The sequence below is a fragment of the Schistocerca nitens genome, chromosome 5, assembly GCF_023898315.1.
Source record: "Schistocerca nitens isolate TAMUIC-IGC-003100 chromosome 5, iqSchNite1.1, whole genome shotgun sequence".
In the NCBI taxonomy this organism is placed as follows: Eukaryota; Metazoa; Arthropoda; class Insecta; order Orthoptera; family Acrididae; genus Schistocerca; species Schistocerca nitens.
In genome coordinates, this window is record NC_064618.1 from 371,733,347 (window position 1) to 371,750,364 (window position 17,018).

General features: G+C 37.2%; 1 protein-coding gene across 6 annotated transcripts in view; it reads right to left on the reverse strand.

Annotated features, from left to right (window-relative positions):
* The window catches only part of LOC126260807 (protein phosphatase 1 regulatory subunit 12A), a 350,453-nt gene that overhangs the window by 157,956 nt on the left and 175,479 nt on the right, over positions 1-17,018 (reverse strand). For all 6 annotated transcript variants that reach the window (XM_049958170.1, XM_049958169.1, XM_049958171.1 and 3 more), the window contains 2 exons: positions 13,939-14,062; positions 6,429-6,546 (listed from right to left, as the gene is read on the reverse strand). In XM_049958170.1, coding sequence (XP_049814127.1) covers positions 6,429-6,546; positions 13,939-14,062 — 242 coding nt within the window. The remainder of the gene's footprint in view (positions 1-6,428; positions 6,547-13,938; positions 14,063-17,018) is intronic.

A 17,018-nucleotide genomic window follows, 5' to 3' on the forward strand; every position in this document is an offset into this window, starting at 1 on the left:
CAGTGCTAGATTATGTGTGCCACTATTAACATTACTTAAGCAGTTCAACAGCATACCACCACCACCACCACCACCACCACCACCACCCCCCACTTGTTACAGTGATTACAATTTGCTGAAGTTTGTCAAGAATAGCAGAGAGCACGTCATGAAGTTCAATTTGCATTACGCCTAGGGCAGAGAGAATCCTAAATAACAATAAGATGTTACCCAGTGAAGGGAAGAGTCTACATATTGTCTCAAGTTCTTGCAGTCTGACCTTAATTTAGTTCCCAATGGTTTCACACTAACAGGTTCTTTTGACTATCAGAATAGTCATATGGCAACTTTCAAAGAGTAAACGCTAGAACACTCGCCTACCTTAATAACACCTCACTTTGGACTGAATATGACTTTGAAAGCGACCTCAATTTGACATTTCCTTCTGTCTCCTGACGACTTACTGAATGAAGACTGATGTGCACTGACAGTTGTGTTGCCTGCAGCATGAATTCTGTAAAGAGTTGTGGCAGGTGGCAGTCATTCCTGAACACAGACATGTGCAAATATCTTCAATGCTCTAGGGGAACTCTTCTTTGTTGCATTTTTCCATATCATAAATAGCAGAATAAGAAAGCTCATTCTATTGAAGAACTTTATGCTCACATGTCTCTAAGAATATGCGAGTGGTAGTAATGCATGAAAGGGAACACACTGTTGGACAAAAGACTGGAGAGCTCCCTGCTTTTTGCATTTCCACTAGGGCCCACGATAAGAATCTGGTTTCATATTATGCTCCAGAACCATAAACACTCTAACAAAATTTGTCTTGCTACTTTCAATACCCCTTAGTGTCAGAGCAAACACCTTCATGGTACTGCAACATTCATAATACCACTTTTGTTTTCTGCCGACATTTTTTGTTGTTGTGAATACATAATTTTATCTATGAACTACCACATTTTCATAATACTTGAGTATGATACATGACATGAAGTAAATACAGACCTTTTCAAAGTCAAAAGTCAGTAATATCTTACTAATTTGTGTCAAAATAAGCACAATCGTCTAACAGACACTTAATGCTTTACTAAGACAGACTGCCGTCGTGATGTTTAGGTAGCATGTTGTATGTAATTTATATTAGAACAGTGAATATTTTAACTGCATTTTCCATTAGTTTACTGAACACAACAGTAATCATCAAAGAGAAATTAATCAGCAACAGTATATTCTTTCACAATATCTAAAACAATCTGACAATGCTAAAGCAGTTTACAATTTCTACACCTGTAGACACCTACTGGTTCTAACGATGACATTAAAGCTGTCTAGTTTGAAGAGCATTTTTGTCTATAAACGAACTGCCTTGATGGTTGATCAATCAAGAGCGGGAAAGGTAAAAGTTCCCAAGTACACGATCAGAGAGATGAGTGCCCGAGAGATGAATTCCCGATCAGTCTCCTGGATAGTTTTGTTTCTTAAATCAACGGAGTATGTTATCATGCAGTAGCACATGTGATGTAGTTTTATTGGTCAATTTTTCTTACAGCGTGACCTAAGGCGTTTCAATTGTTGGGAACAAATTCCAGCTGTGATGGACACACCCTTGGGGAAGAATTCGTAGTGCAAAACACACTTTTGGAACTATCTGATGGAAAATATTATGTTCATACTACTCTTTTCTTGAGTTTACATCTTTTGGTAGAGCTCAGCCTTTCATTTCTTCTTCTACATCTGCATCTACATGGATACTCTGCAAATCACATTTAAGTGCCTGGTAGAGAGTTCATCGAACCACCTTCACAATTCTCTATTATTCCAATCTCGTAAAGCACACGGAAAGATTTCCCTTATTTTATCTTGGTGATTGTTTCTCCCTATGTAGGTCAGTGTCAACAAAATATTTTCACATTCTGAGGAGAAAGTTGGTGATAGGAATTTCGTGAGAAGATTCCGTCGCAACGAAAATGATGTCCAGCACTCTCCCATATTTCACGATAATACAAAACATGCTGCCCCTTTTTGAACTTTTTCGATGTACTCTGTCCGTCCTATCTGGTAAGGATTCCACAGCACACAACAGTATTCTAGAAGAGGTTGGACAAGCATAGAGTAGGCAGTCTCCTTAGTAGATCTGTTACATTTTCTAAGTATCTTGCCAATAAAACACAGTCTTTGGTTAGCCTTCCCCGCAACATTTTCTATGTGTTTCTTCCAATTTAAGTTATTTGTAATTGTAATACCAAGGTATTTACTTGAATTTAAGGCTTTTAGGTTAGACTGATTTTTTGTGTAACCGAAGTTTAACAAATTCCTTTTAGCACTCATGTGGATGATCTCTCACTTTTCGTTATTTAGGGTCAAGTGCCAATTTTCACACCATTCAGATATCTTTTCTAAATTGTTTTGCAATTTAGTTTTGATCTTCTGATGACTTTATTAGTCAATAAATGACAGTGTCATCTGCAAACAACCTAAGACGGCTGCTCAGATTGTCTCCCAAATAATTTACATAGATAAGAAACAGCAAAGGGCCTATAACATTACCTTGAGGAACGCCAGAAATCACTTCTGTTTTACTCTGACTTTCTGTCAGTTACTACAAACTGTGACCTCTCTGACAGGAAATCACAAATCCAGTCACATAACTGAGACGATGTTCCATAAGCATACAATTTCTCTTCAAGCCACTCGTGTGGTAGTGTCAAAAGCCTTCCGGAATTCCAGAAATACGGAATCGATCTGAAATCCCTTGTCAATTGCACTCAACACTTCATCTGAATAAAGAGCTAGTTGTGTTTCACAAGAACAATGTTTTCTAAACCCATATTGACTGTGCATCAATAGACAGTGTTCTTCTAGGTAATTCACAATGTTTGAACACAATATACGTTCCAAAATCCTGCTGCATATCAACGTTAATTATATGGGCCTGTAATTTAGCGGATTACTCCTACTACCTTTTTTGAATATTGATGTAACCTGGGCACCTTTCCAGTCTTTGGGTATGGATCTTTCATCGAGCGAACGGTTGTATGAGATTGGTAAGTATGGAGCTAATGCATCAGCATACTCCGAAAGGCTCCTAATTGGTATACAGTCTGGACCAGAAGACTTGCTTTTATTAAGTGATTTAAGTTGCTTCACTACTCCAAGGATATTTACTTCTATGTTACTCATGCTGGCGATAAAGGCATCATAACTAGTCACCAGTAACAGTATTGCATAGGAATGCTAAATGAGCGACCTGATGGCATTCAAGCAAATCTGCAGTAATAGTAACTCTGTTGATTTTTGTTGTATCGAATACACCATACAGTACTCCTATACCAGACTTCTGAACCTTGCCTGTTGAATGCAAATGTCGCATGATGATTAAATGGTAATCCATCACCTATGTCAGTAGTCGTGACTTCCTTAGTGTGGAAAATCATTTATTTCAGAACGATCTTTGTTGAAACAAGAATATCTTTTTGTGGCGTATTTTTCACATTAGTGCTCACTCCACGCACAGTCATATTCTTTTGAGCTGCCTCTATTACACCAAAAGTAAATATTGTGTTGCAGATGTTACACCTTTTTCCACTTGTGACCCAATTTTACAGACCGTAACTATAGTTCATGATTTTCAAGTATGCAAAATCCAATGCTTAACTGCAAGATAATAACTAGAATTTCAAATTCGAAAACGACAGTTGATAAAAACACTGACAGCATGGCGCCACTTTCACCTGGGCGGTGCCCAATTTCAGGTGCCAGGTGGTGTCTGGTCAGTGGCTGGTAGCTGCAGCAGTGCGAGGGAACACTCGAGCGTAAGCTGTTCTGATCACGACGCAGCCACGAGCTGCCCTGCGGAATTGTTTCTGGAAATATTTGTTATTACTGGTGGGTAGAATGTGAAGCGAATTATCTTCGATGTTCAATCAGACTCATAACTTTAGATGAGGGCCAGAGGGGGGAGGGGGGGGAGGTGTAAAGAACACATTGGACATGTACACGTGACTATAAATTTAGAATGCACTACGATTACCACTAGATTATGGGCTCACGCATCACGACAACATCTCTGAAGTAGACAACACTTCCTCTTGACACTTCCGCAACTTGCAGTGTTGCCAGATTGTGGAGATGGTCAGACTGCATTTTCAGAGGCGATCAGTTTTATTGGCCACCTTATGTTCATGACTCAGACTTAAGTCTCTGTGGCGGCCGGCCAGCGGTCAGTTTTTATGCCCAAGACTGTACATACCCTGTGAATATGAACATCCCATCTCTAGTCATTCAAGGTGTTTTGTTTTTTCTGAACATGAGTGTAAAATCGCTAAGTGGGTCTAAGGCTTCATATCGAGTCATTCGTTGACCTCTCTGTTGCGACAGTTGAATATACCAAAATCAAAGCTAAGGTTTCAAAATTTCATGTTTAAGGAAAGATTCACACAGAAAAATCTTACAAATATACTGCTGTTTGACCATCGAACAGACTCTCATACGAATGACATAGTAATATGCATCCCTAGTGTAGAGAAACCACAGAACAAGTTTCAAAAAAATTAGTTGCCAGGTCCAGATGGAACCCCAATTCAGTTTCACAAAGAGCACTCTATGCAGCCGGCCCCCTATGCTCGCATTTATCGCAAAACTATAGCCCAGTCAATCGAAAAAAGTGCACACGACTCCTGTATAAAAGAAGGGCAAAAGAATGGACCCACAAAATTACAGACTAATATCCCTCATATCGGTTTACTGCAGAATCCTTCAACATATTCCCAGTTTGAATATAATAAATTTTCTTGAGATCAAAAAGCTTATGTTCACATATCAGCACAGTTTTAGAAAGCATTGCTCGGGCGGAACTCAGCTTGCCCTTTTCTACCATCATACACTGCTACCTATAGATGAAGGGAAATCAGCAGATTCCATCTTTCTAGATTTCCGGAAATCTTTTGTCACAGTGCTCCACTGCAGACTGTTAATGAAGGTAGGTCCCAGATGCATGAATGGCTCGAAAGGCTTCATAAGTAATAAAACCCAGAAAGCCATCGATAATGAGTGTTCATCGGAGACAAAGGTATTATCAGGAGTGCTCCAGGGAAGTCTGATAGGACCGTTATTATTTTGTATGTATATAAATGAAATGGCAGATAGGATGGGCAGCAATCTGAATTTCTTTGCTGATGTTTCTGGTGTGTCTGGGAAGGTGCCTTCAATGAGGAATTTGAAGGAAGATACAATACTACTTAGACAAAATGTCTTATTGGTGTGATGAATGACAGCTAGCTATAACTGTATAAAAATGTAAGTTATGCAGACGAGTAGGAAAAAGAAACTCAATCTTCAGATACAGTATTAGTAGTGCACTGCTTGAGATGGTCATGTCATTTAAATATCTGGATGTAACGTTGCAAAGTGATATGACATGGAACAAGCATGTGAGGGTTGTGGTAGGGAAAGCAAATGGTTGACTGACTTATTGAGAGAATTTTAAGGAAGTGTGGTTCATCTGCAAAGGAGACAGCATATAGGATGCTAGTGCAACCTAGTCTTGAGTATTGCTGAAGTGTCAGATTACAGGAAGACATCGAGGCAATTCAGACACAGGCTGCTAGATATGTCACCAGTATGTTTGAACAACACGTAAGTATTAGAGATGCTATGGGAACTGTAATGGGAATCCCTGGAGGGAAGGCGATGTTCTTTCAGTGGAATACTATTGAGAAAATTTAGATAACCAACACCTGAAGCTAATTGCACAACGATTCTACTGCCGCCAACACACATTTTTCATATGGGTCATCAAGGCAGTTGTCCATCCTTTTTTCTCTTTGTGAGTGGAACAGGAAAGGAAATGACCAGCAACAATACTAGGTACCCTCTGTCACACACTGTACAGGGGCTTGCACAGTGTGTATGTGTAAGTAGATGTGGATTTAGGTGTAGTAATAGGAAATCAAAATCCAGTATGACAGACAATTTTCAAAAATAAGAATCTACTTTGTATTGTCAAACTATATTATAATTTCCTTGGCAACAGTTATCAGAGTTAAAATCATATTGTGAGGACCTCTGTGCATAATAATGTTATTTTGTGTAGTTACAATATTTGACTAAAACATGCAATTTCAGAACTCCAACAACTGCAATGTAATAAAACCAATGTTCAAGGGCAAACATGTGGGACAGCTTTACTGTATAATGAAATGTGATGCAACAACTAAAACAAATAAAAATAATATATCAAAGCAAAGAATCAGAGCTTGCAAATATATCTACACTTCCCAAATCTATTGGCAGGGCATTGTAAAAATTACAGTCTATATATTGTGTGTGTGTGTGTGTGTGTGAGAGAGAGAGAGAGAGAGAGAGAGAGAGAGAGAGAGAGAGAGAGAGACCCATTTCAACCAATGTTAAATAAAGCTACAGATGCACAACAATGAACAACAACTCACTTCTCATCAGCTTCAAAACTACGGGTTCTCCGAACAGAGACTTCTGGCTTATCCACAATGGTGCGGTTCACAGTACCTGTTGGTGTGGAAACCTTCTGATTTTCCTTCTCAACATTACCTGAAAAGACATGTTGTACGTACTTCAGAACAACAAAATACTGTCGAGGTAATTCACATTTGGTACGTGCAAAACAAGTTGTGTGTGTGTGTGTGTGTGTGTGTGTGTGTGTGTGTGTGTGTGTGTGTGTGTGAATATTTTTATTATAATATTTTAGTAAATTACATGAAATAATTGAAAATGGATTAATATAATACCAAGCAAGAAATTAACAATCCAAAGGCAGTAGAGTACATTTACAAATCCGATAAACCCAAATAAAATACTTGTGAGCGACCTGAAGCTATGCCCTATTTCAGAATGTCAACAGCAAGGTTTCTACTCATAGCACAGTAGCAAATAATCTATTTCCTTTGAATCCAAAAACAATTTTCAGTGTGCTAGAAAATACTCTGGTTATGACCCTTTCTTACACTGGCAGCACATATAGTATAAATGCACAGAACTGTATGTGGTACGGCTGTAACTTTGAGGAAAGATGATGATGATGCATTTTCCTCTGCTGTAAAATATGTCCTTCCTTACAAGAAAATTTTTGATAGTATTATAAACCTTCAGTTTGTAACACATAAGCTGCCCATCATCACCACAACCATTTAAAATGGAGTTCACTTTTTAGTGACGTGTTGCCATTATTTCTCACCTAAATCAGATTCACGAATTATTTGCAACTATTTCAGCACACACTAAATGTGTGTTGACTTAGGCTGACCATAGAAAGGTCACAAAACTACCGCACAGTGTATTTTTTCGCATGTGCATTATATATCACAACACGCTCCTTTTGAAGTTCAGCAGCATGTCACTTTTATTGTAAACTGATTCACTATACATGAAAACTCGCCTATTCCAAGACAAAACTCATTCAAATGTAGGCAGTTTATCGGTTTTCAAACTTGGACTAGTGTCCTTTGAGGGCATGAGGAAACCAATAATACAAGTTTCTGTTGATACTCATCATCAATGAGAACATCTGCTACAGTTGTAATCATTAACAGACATATTTTCTCTCTGATATACAGGTATGGCTTTGTAAATGACATAAATGACACATTTATTCTCTGGTGTATAGTACCAACCTGACCTTTTGCTAATGAAATTTTTGAGAATGGATATCAATGTTAATGGTGTAATGTTATAGTGTGTCCACCTTTACTGTCACACCAAGAGTTCCAAAATCTCAGAACCTGTGCTGTTCAAGTAATCTACGATCACACTCACTGACAGGCTTGACAATAAAAGTTTCAAAAAGCATCAAAAGTAAGCTGCACACCTGTCGTAAGACAATTGTCAAAACAGGGAAGTTGCCTGTAGACCTCTCACACCTTTCTCACACCTTTTATTTGACCGATAACGACTTAGTACTTTTGTTATACAGTCCCTTTGAATCCCTACTTTCAGTCACCAGTCTTTCCACAATCTTGTCCAAACCTTAGCAATGAAATGTATTTCAGAGATATTTACTCACTCCACATTCTTCAGGACCATTTCACACAGTATCTATGGAAGGAGCTTTGGTATGTAAATATATATCACGTATATGTATTTTTGTTGTTATGATGTTCTACATCTTGGAAGATCTCACTATGTAGTTACAGGGTGCAATGGCGGATACAGAAAAACCTCAAGGAGGAGACGCTAAAGATATCTTGAGCTATCTTTAAGTTTGCCATAACAAAAAGTTATCAAGTCACATGCAAAGTTCAAGAAAGTTTTATTTAAACTAATTATACACATACACAAGACAATGCCATCTTATGATATAAAAAAATTACAATTGTGATTGTCTTCCTCAAATGATGAATTCAATGTGCCTATTCTTCCTGGCGAATTGGTTAATTACATCATCAATAGGGCAATCAATGTCAGGGTGTGTGTTCAACAGACCTCAACAGACCTAAGCACGTGCTACACAGGAAAATACAACTACTCGATAACTCAATTCAGTCGAGTCGACAAGGGGAGCGGGGGAGGGGGGGGGGGGGGGGCGTGCAGGCCCCCCATATATGGAGTGAAAGGTCTACCTATCTATCTACAGTACCTATCCATTCCTGAGAATTTCCTCCCACATTTCCACAGCTCCATTTATAGTGCCTTCCATTCTTGAAAAATAGCTTTGTAACTCAGGACAACTTCACTTACTGAGCACTACACAAATCCTGTAGACTCCTGCTACACACAGTCTGCTATTAGGATGAACTTTTTCCATGTTACTTTTTACATCACTGTCAGATGAATATTGCCTTTTAAAATTAAAGTATCCTCTTTTAAAAGCTTCTAAAATTCCTTCCTCCTCCTCATTCTTGAAATTACTTTCTTGTTTCTGCTCCATCTTGATGGTACATGCAGCTCTATCAATACCAGAAAGAGACCAGTGAACACCCAATGGTAGTCTTCTCTTCAGGGAAGCAACTACAGGCACAGCAGCAGTCAAGACTATAACACCACCTTGTACAAGGTAAGCATTCGAAATATCCTTGACACGCGGTGCAGTGACGATCGAGTAATACTGCTGCAAGTAAATAGGACATGTTAACATTCCATCACTGTCCCAGATCTGTCTGGCATTAGCTCTGGAATGGCAATCTTAAGTGAGACTTCTTCCCAAAATGTGGAGTTCTAACTGAAACCTAACAGATGACAATGTAGGAAACAGTATCACATCTTCAACATTCTTACAAATTTTGAAAACATAAAGATATCCAATTAATAGTGTTAATATTTCTTTGTCTTTTCTCAGCCTACTTATTTACCACATTATGACCCATTCATTTGGTAATTTTTATGGATGACAGAAGTGCGTCCAATCTTAAGGTCTCCAAAACACATTAAATTGTGTGGCTATTTTCCATTATTACTATCATTATCATTACTGTAGCAAATGTACAAGTAGTATCACAGTGAATAAAGATTGTCTAACTTCATCTCATGTAGACCGACTACGATTGAATGACCACCATAGTACTGCTAACTACATTAATTACCCTCATTAACGATAACAATTTGTTTTCCTGTCTCTACCATTACACATTTCTCAATAATATCTCCCATTCTCTAAACTGATTTCTTAGAACTTTTAGTTTCCAAACTTAGCCTATTGACTGATTACGGGCCTCCATCTGAAAACTGGCTGTCAATAATTATTAATTGTGCCATAAATTTCTTTTCCCCCCTGACTTGATTCAGTGCGTTCCCATTAATTATCTAGTTTACCCAGGTAATTGTCAGCTTTCTTCTGCACTGCTGTATTTTAAATACTTTTATTCTCTTCCTGACTGTGCTGTTAATCATCCGCTTTTTGGTTCCATATAATGCAACACTCCAGACAAGTATCTTCAGAAAAGATTTTCTAACACTTTAAAAATACTCTTTCCCCTGATTGACAATACTCTATGCCCCAGGTGAAAGTATATTTTTCCACATGAAGAGAAAATATACTTTCCCTCAGAACTGTAAAAATTATTGACCCTTTGAATGGTAAAGGTTTATACATTGGCATAGAACTTCCCAGCACTTTATGAAATGAAACCTAGCAAAATAACAGCACATTTTGGAAGTATCTCGAAAGCGTAACAACATGTACATAGTGTGTTTTCATATTATGAATGTATAAATATGAATTTCACCAAATACAACACAGTAGCTTCTAAAGCTCTGAAATCAAGCTTGTGTGGTCAGCTAATAGCAACGCAACTATGAAGTTGTGCTAACACACAAACTGGAAATGTTTATGGTTTAAAGTAATCAAAATATTTTTTGCTGTTTTTTTCTAAGGGTGTTATTAGGCCGGATGCTACGGGCAAAGCTTAAAATTGTAACAACTGAATATTTCTGACAAGCACAATTATAAATTTCAGGCTGTGCACTGAAAATTTCGTAGGTTACCTGGCTGAATACATGTTCTTTAGAGCATTTCGACTCCTCCGTAGAAAAGTTGATTGCATGTAAAATTGCTTAAGAATGCACGTCACACTTGTTTTTGAATGATAATTATACTTTATGCCATCATTATTACATAATTTGTACTCAATGAAAGAACTAAAATAAGTATGAAAAACTAAGCTTGAAACTTTGTCTTTTTTTGGATGTGTGACCTTTTAAGATATAGCAAACACAAATGTGTCATAAAATTTTAAATAATGGCGTAAATGTCGAGTCTTCCGAGCCTGAAATTTTCCCAATGGCTGGTCCTCAAAGTGTAAAGTTTCAAAAGAGGGCTAACACACCGATTTAATAAAATCGTCATACATTCCCACATATAACAAAATTCATCTGTGTGAAAGGAAATTTAGTTTAAAAGCAACACTTATCACACCACCATTCAGAATATTTTCCCATGACTGGTTGAAAATGTAAACAGTTGTGACATCATGTTCATCGAAAGCAGTTTGTTGTTACAAAGTACTGCACAGTCTGTCCTAAAGAATTTTGCTGTCGGCAAGCACTTGTGTGTGCACTTTTTTTTTTTTGCTGTTGTAAATGGCACATTTTCTTTGCAACTTAAGTTTTATTTTGGTGGTATTTTCTCCTTTTTGTTTTATTGCTGCAATAGCAGACTAAAGTAAAATTCTTTGTTAAAGTGTAAGTTCTTACCAATCAAAATTACAAAAATTTAATACATAACCAAAACAATACAAAATTACTGGAATTCTCAAAAATTCCCGTGTTTTATCCTCAGATTGTTTCCTAAATCTTTTATTAGATCAGGAACAGAGGAGTGTCTAACACTTCCTTGCAAATACCAGATATCACTTCTATCATTTCTGTTTTACTCAATGATTTTCCGTCTATTACTAGATACAGTGATCTTTTTGACAGGAAATCATGAAACCAGTCACACAACTAAGATGATACTCCATAGACAAGCAATTTAATTAAAGTTTCTTGTGAGAAACTTCATGTTTATTGCCATCACATGACATTTTCATTTGGAAATCACACTAAAATGTTAACAGATACACATTCACAGCTATACTGCTACAAGAAAGTATCATCGACATCTGAATGAGTAATTTGGTCGCTCTGTAAATGAAACTGCATTGTCGCAAAAATAGGACAACAGCGAGCATGTGGGAGAGGGAGATTCTCGCAGTCCAGTTTGTAACTCACAGCTAGACGCTCGGAAAGAGAAAGAATCTTATTGGCTACTAGCAGTTAATGGTGGGGGATGCACAGAAAGGCTGAAAATAGGGCTACTTTCCAACATGACAAGAGCTGTACCACTTGACAACAGCATCATAACCACAATTGGCCAACGATGGAAAATAAACAATAAATGTCACCTCTTTACAGATAGCCTATAACAATGTTAACAGAAGGGAGCCGTCTGTAGCTATGGTAAAGAGTGAGAGATTCCTTTTATTGCCTTAGTGAAAGATACTAGGGTAAACACCCGAAATCAAATTAAGCTACAGAAAATTTTATGAATTGCTGTGACCACAAAAACTGGAGTATATTCATTAGCCTGCTTACTGTTCAACAGTGTCTCAAAAACAGTTATAAGAGATGCGGGAATCAAAAGATGGGGAACTATCTTCTACTAATCAAAGTATATGCCTGTAACTAAGAAAGCCCATCCTAATGAATGCCCATCCTAATGAATGCCCATCCTAATGAATGCCCATCCTAATGAATGCCCATCCTAATGAATGCCCATCCTAATGAATGCCCATCCTAATGAATGCCCATTCACTGAAAATGGTTCATGTAAGTTCGATGTCTTGAGTAGTTCCACTTTGGAACACAAGAAAATTTTAAGAACAATGTCTGCTCTGAAATTAAAAAACAAATATTGTTGGCCAACAAGTGCTACCACAGGTTCAGAAAACATCCGAGATATAAACTGCTGTTCAAGTAAACTTTATACATCATAACTCAAATTTTAATGAAGGCAATGCTAACATACGGTGCTGAGATATGTACACCAATAAAATTTGGTGAAAAGCAACTTGACATACCTTAAAGAAAGATCTTCAAATAAATTCTTGGGCCAGTGGAAGAGAATGGTTTCTTGATGACTAAATTTAGACACATATTATATAACCTATATAATGAACAAGACATTGTTAGTCACATTAAGATTAGAAGGCTGGAATTGGTAGGACATATACCGAAAGATAACAACAGATTGAATGCAAAGATTCAGATACTGAGAGAAACAATAGAGTTGGAAAGTAAAGCAAAGCAAAGGTGTGAGGAAGGTATCAGAAATAACATTGGGAAAATTGCAATTCACAATTGGACAAGTAGAGCACTAAGCAGGAAAGAATGGTATAATTTATAGAAGGCCAAGGCTCACAAAAGGCTGAGGTATTGATGAGGATGATGAAAATAATAATAGTTACAGTCAATGGAGGATATGTTGAAATTTCAGAAACCTCCGGTTTATGAGAATACTTGGAGGAAAACAATTCCAACTGTTGTTACTGGAATGTAATTTCATGACTCTGACAGCAACAACCTGTTGCATTTCAAACCAAATGCTCTTCTACTGATTGTCACTGGTAACTTGGAAGCACGACAATGCAATACAATCAGCAAAGTACTACCTCGCAAAATGGCTCTGAGCACTATGGGACTCAACATCTGTGGTCATAAGTCCCCTAGAACTTAGAACTACTTAAACCTAACTAACCGAAGGACATCACACACATCCATGCCCGAGGCAGGATTCGAACCTGCGACCGTAGCAGTCGCGCGGTTCCTGACTGAGGGCCTAGAACCGCTAGACCACCGCGGCCGGCTTGCTACCTCGCATAGAAACTAATACAACACGAACTGAAACCTGAATAATCAATTCCGTTGTGCAAACTGTGTATGTTCAAAGGTGGATCTGTACTCGCGAGGCTGGCGAGCACCCCAAGGTGCAGGCAACGAACATTACAACAATCCAATGCACTACTTCATCTTTCCTTACTTGACTCTGCAACTGATGGTTTCAGAAGCAGAGTGATCTGTAACAAAATGACTCAACATTTTTCACTATCAACAAATATTTTAATTATCCTCAGAGATCCTCAGAATTCAACAAGACTTTCAGTAATCCCCAAAATTTCCAAACTTTTTCAGTACATTCCCCAAACATTTTGAATTTTCTGAAATAGGACATTTTTAAGCCATATCGTTGTTGTAACTGTTAACATAATTTATATTCTCTGGCAAAATCACATTTATGTTTTCAGACTTTCAGTTTTGACAATTTCAAATGGTCATGTTCAGAGCAACATGCTAGACAGAAGGACCACCCATTGTAGCTAAAGTAAAACGTATTCTACTAAATTTTATTCAATTGAAGTAAAACCAATTGTTACTTTTGTGAGTATAACATAAATCTGTAATTATGGAACCCAGCAGTATTTACATGCAAAACACTTCATAACAGATTATACATACCAGGTATAGTTTTATTCGTAATATCCTCCTCACCATTTGCTCCCCGGCTTCGTAAAGAACCAGGCCTTCGCCATCTTGAAGGGTCATCTATTTCCTGTGGCAAGTTAGATGGCATGGACGGACTCTGCACATAAATAATTTCTTCTTCAATTAATGTGATTTAAAAAATATTGCAATTTTATTGCTAAGCAGAGAGCAAACAGAGAAAACAAACGTCTGCAAACTTTACATGTAATGACAAACAGCAAACACTGATACCAGCCCAAAGCATTTTTTTCCCCTCAAGTGTTGCATCAAGATATTGATTTTCTTTCCATTTTAATAGAAGTGTGTTTTGAGACTTCAAATTATGTTTTGTTCTCCAAATAACGGAAGTGCTTGTTGGCACCAGCAAGTCCCCTCCTGATATCAGTCTCAGACTCATTCGGCATAGATTTCTCTGCCATTTCTAGAAACTGCTGACACTGAAACTAATAAATCCCAGATTTAACAATGGTGAGAGCAACAGGAAGCACTGTGACTTTAGGAACGAATACGTTGCTTAGGTTTGGTTGGTTGGTAGTCAGGATGTTCAAAGAAAATTTCAACATGGCAGTTTTGGCACTGCTCTACAGTCATGACAAATGTGGACTTTAGATTACACCGCCAAAATGTAGTCCGCAAATTTTTCAACACAGTGCAGTGTGCAAGCATCATGATACAAATTCTGCATCCTTTTAGGAAACATAATATAGCAAGCTGAGGAGATGAGGACTGTAGTTGTGCAGTCATAGGTTTTGCACGTCAACTGTACCAGTCAATTCGCAGTTTGTTCTGGAAGATTTCTAATGTTCATATCGTCAAAATGAAGACTGTGTGTTACATTTTACTCACACAACCCAAAACAGGTAGCTTTCAAACACATTTTGTCACACCTATATTATTCCAATCAACATTAAATAATTTAAGTGATTGAATTAATGAAATAAATCACTTATGAAGAAAAGTTGCAAAGTTTTTAAAGCATAACAGGTACCAAATTTGCCTGTGTGTTTTTATAAGTTTATTTACTGTTTCTCTACTTAGAAGTATATCAAACAGGGGAATTTTTTGCGGTTATTTTTACTGATACTCTACAGGGTATTTTCAGTTTAATTTTTTTTCTATTTCAGATTTTTAATTTCCATTAACCCTCTAATATTATAGACACATGAATAAAAATATGTTTTGCCAGTTTTTTCAAACGTTATTTTGTAAAAGAATGTGGCATTTTCCAAGTTTTCTGTGTTAATATTATTTGTTGATCATTAGTTTCAGCATTCTTGGCCATTCTCAAGTGATTCCATGGTTCTGCAACAGAAAAATATGCCTTACAAATTGAGATGATAGTGTCTTTAAATTTCTGTTTTGCATTTGTGAACCAAAACAAACAGAAAACACAAGTTTAAAGATGCCGACATTTTAATGTCTAAGGCATAGTTTTCTATTGCAGAACTACAAAATCACTTGAGAATGGTCTAGAAGGATGCAACCAGCCATGAACAAATAAAATTAACACAGCAAACATGGAAAATACTACCTTCTTTTAATAAATTCATTGCTGTAGTACCCGCACTGAAGAAAATTTATTTCTTAACTCAGATTTAATTATGATAAAATATGTACTTCACAGATATTAATGAAATGTGTGTACCTTTTAGGTAACTTCAGAAACAGATTCAGTACACAACTGTCAAATGTTTGAGATGCAGTAAGTTTTGTGTACTTCCCGTCAAATTAAGTTCTTAGGGCACAAAACGTTCTCGAACTCCCCAAAGCAGTTACATAAAAATTGCAATTACTGCCCCTACAATAAATTTCTGCAAATGCCCTTGGAAGTACTGTAAATCTTCAGCACTCAGATGAATTTTAATTATTCAAGGCACTCAGTATCTTTAAATCCTATTTATCACTGCATTCCTGAATCAAGTAATCACACTTCTTTCCCATTATCTGGTCTATGTCTGTCGACATGTTTATTTCCAAAGCCTTTGCAAACAATAGCCATTATGTAACTGAATATTTCTATTTGCCTCACTTCATTGAAGTAATATGTTACAAACTGCCCAGAAGAGATCAAAAAACAGTTTTTATCCTTTTGGTATTAAATTGCCGTTCCTTGATAGTAATCTCTTACAATACAAACAGTTTCTTCAATTCAGATGTCTTTTCGCATGAGGTGGGTTAACTCTGCATGTTCTTTCACCAATGAACTGAGCACAATTTGAGTATATCGAAATTTGTTACAGTTCATCAGCTAACTTTTCTGAAACTACTGTCATTGTAAAGACACTTACCACTTCCTACGCAATTAAAAAAAACTGCATTATATTTCAAAGTGAAGCCACAGTCTTTGCAGGCACTTCTCTTACAGCAACAAGCTCATTTTTCGACTCAAGGTACTTGAAACAGCTGTAAGATCCTGCACAGTGGTGTGAACATTATGTCTGTACTCTCAGGCCCTAGTGGCATGGGGTTCTGAGAGCTCACACAGCATTCAGTGTGGTTAAGTGTGGCTCTCCTGAACCCACAGATTCGATATTCACATGACAACTGTGAGATGCCACTCAATAAGAGCAGAAATATCGTGAAACAATAAATTGCAACCATGACAGACTGCTTTCTGCCAGTTTTATTTCAACATTTACTCACAGGTGTTTCTTGTTCTTCTTACACGAGATGTAACACAATCTTTTCACACACACCCCTCATTCAAACACGATTTCTGAATGTGGAAACTGCTGCCATTGCATAAATTTTCCTAGTATACAGAATGGCATTACTCCTAGCTACTTTGTGTAGGTTTATAGCAATGTTAATTATCTGCATGTTCAATCAAGTAGTACACTTCACTTCACGGAAAATTTGATTTTTATTGCATGCCTCAATTGTGTTACTGTCTTAATGGCCAGCAGTGTAATTAATGACAATGTACTGTTTTACTCATTGTCAAAATAACAGAATTATCAAAGATCGAAACTTGTCGCAGAAAAATAAAAACAATAATAGCAGCTTTGGTGGACTGATAAATAACTTGCACAATATCTACAGGATGTAGAGCA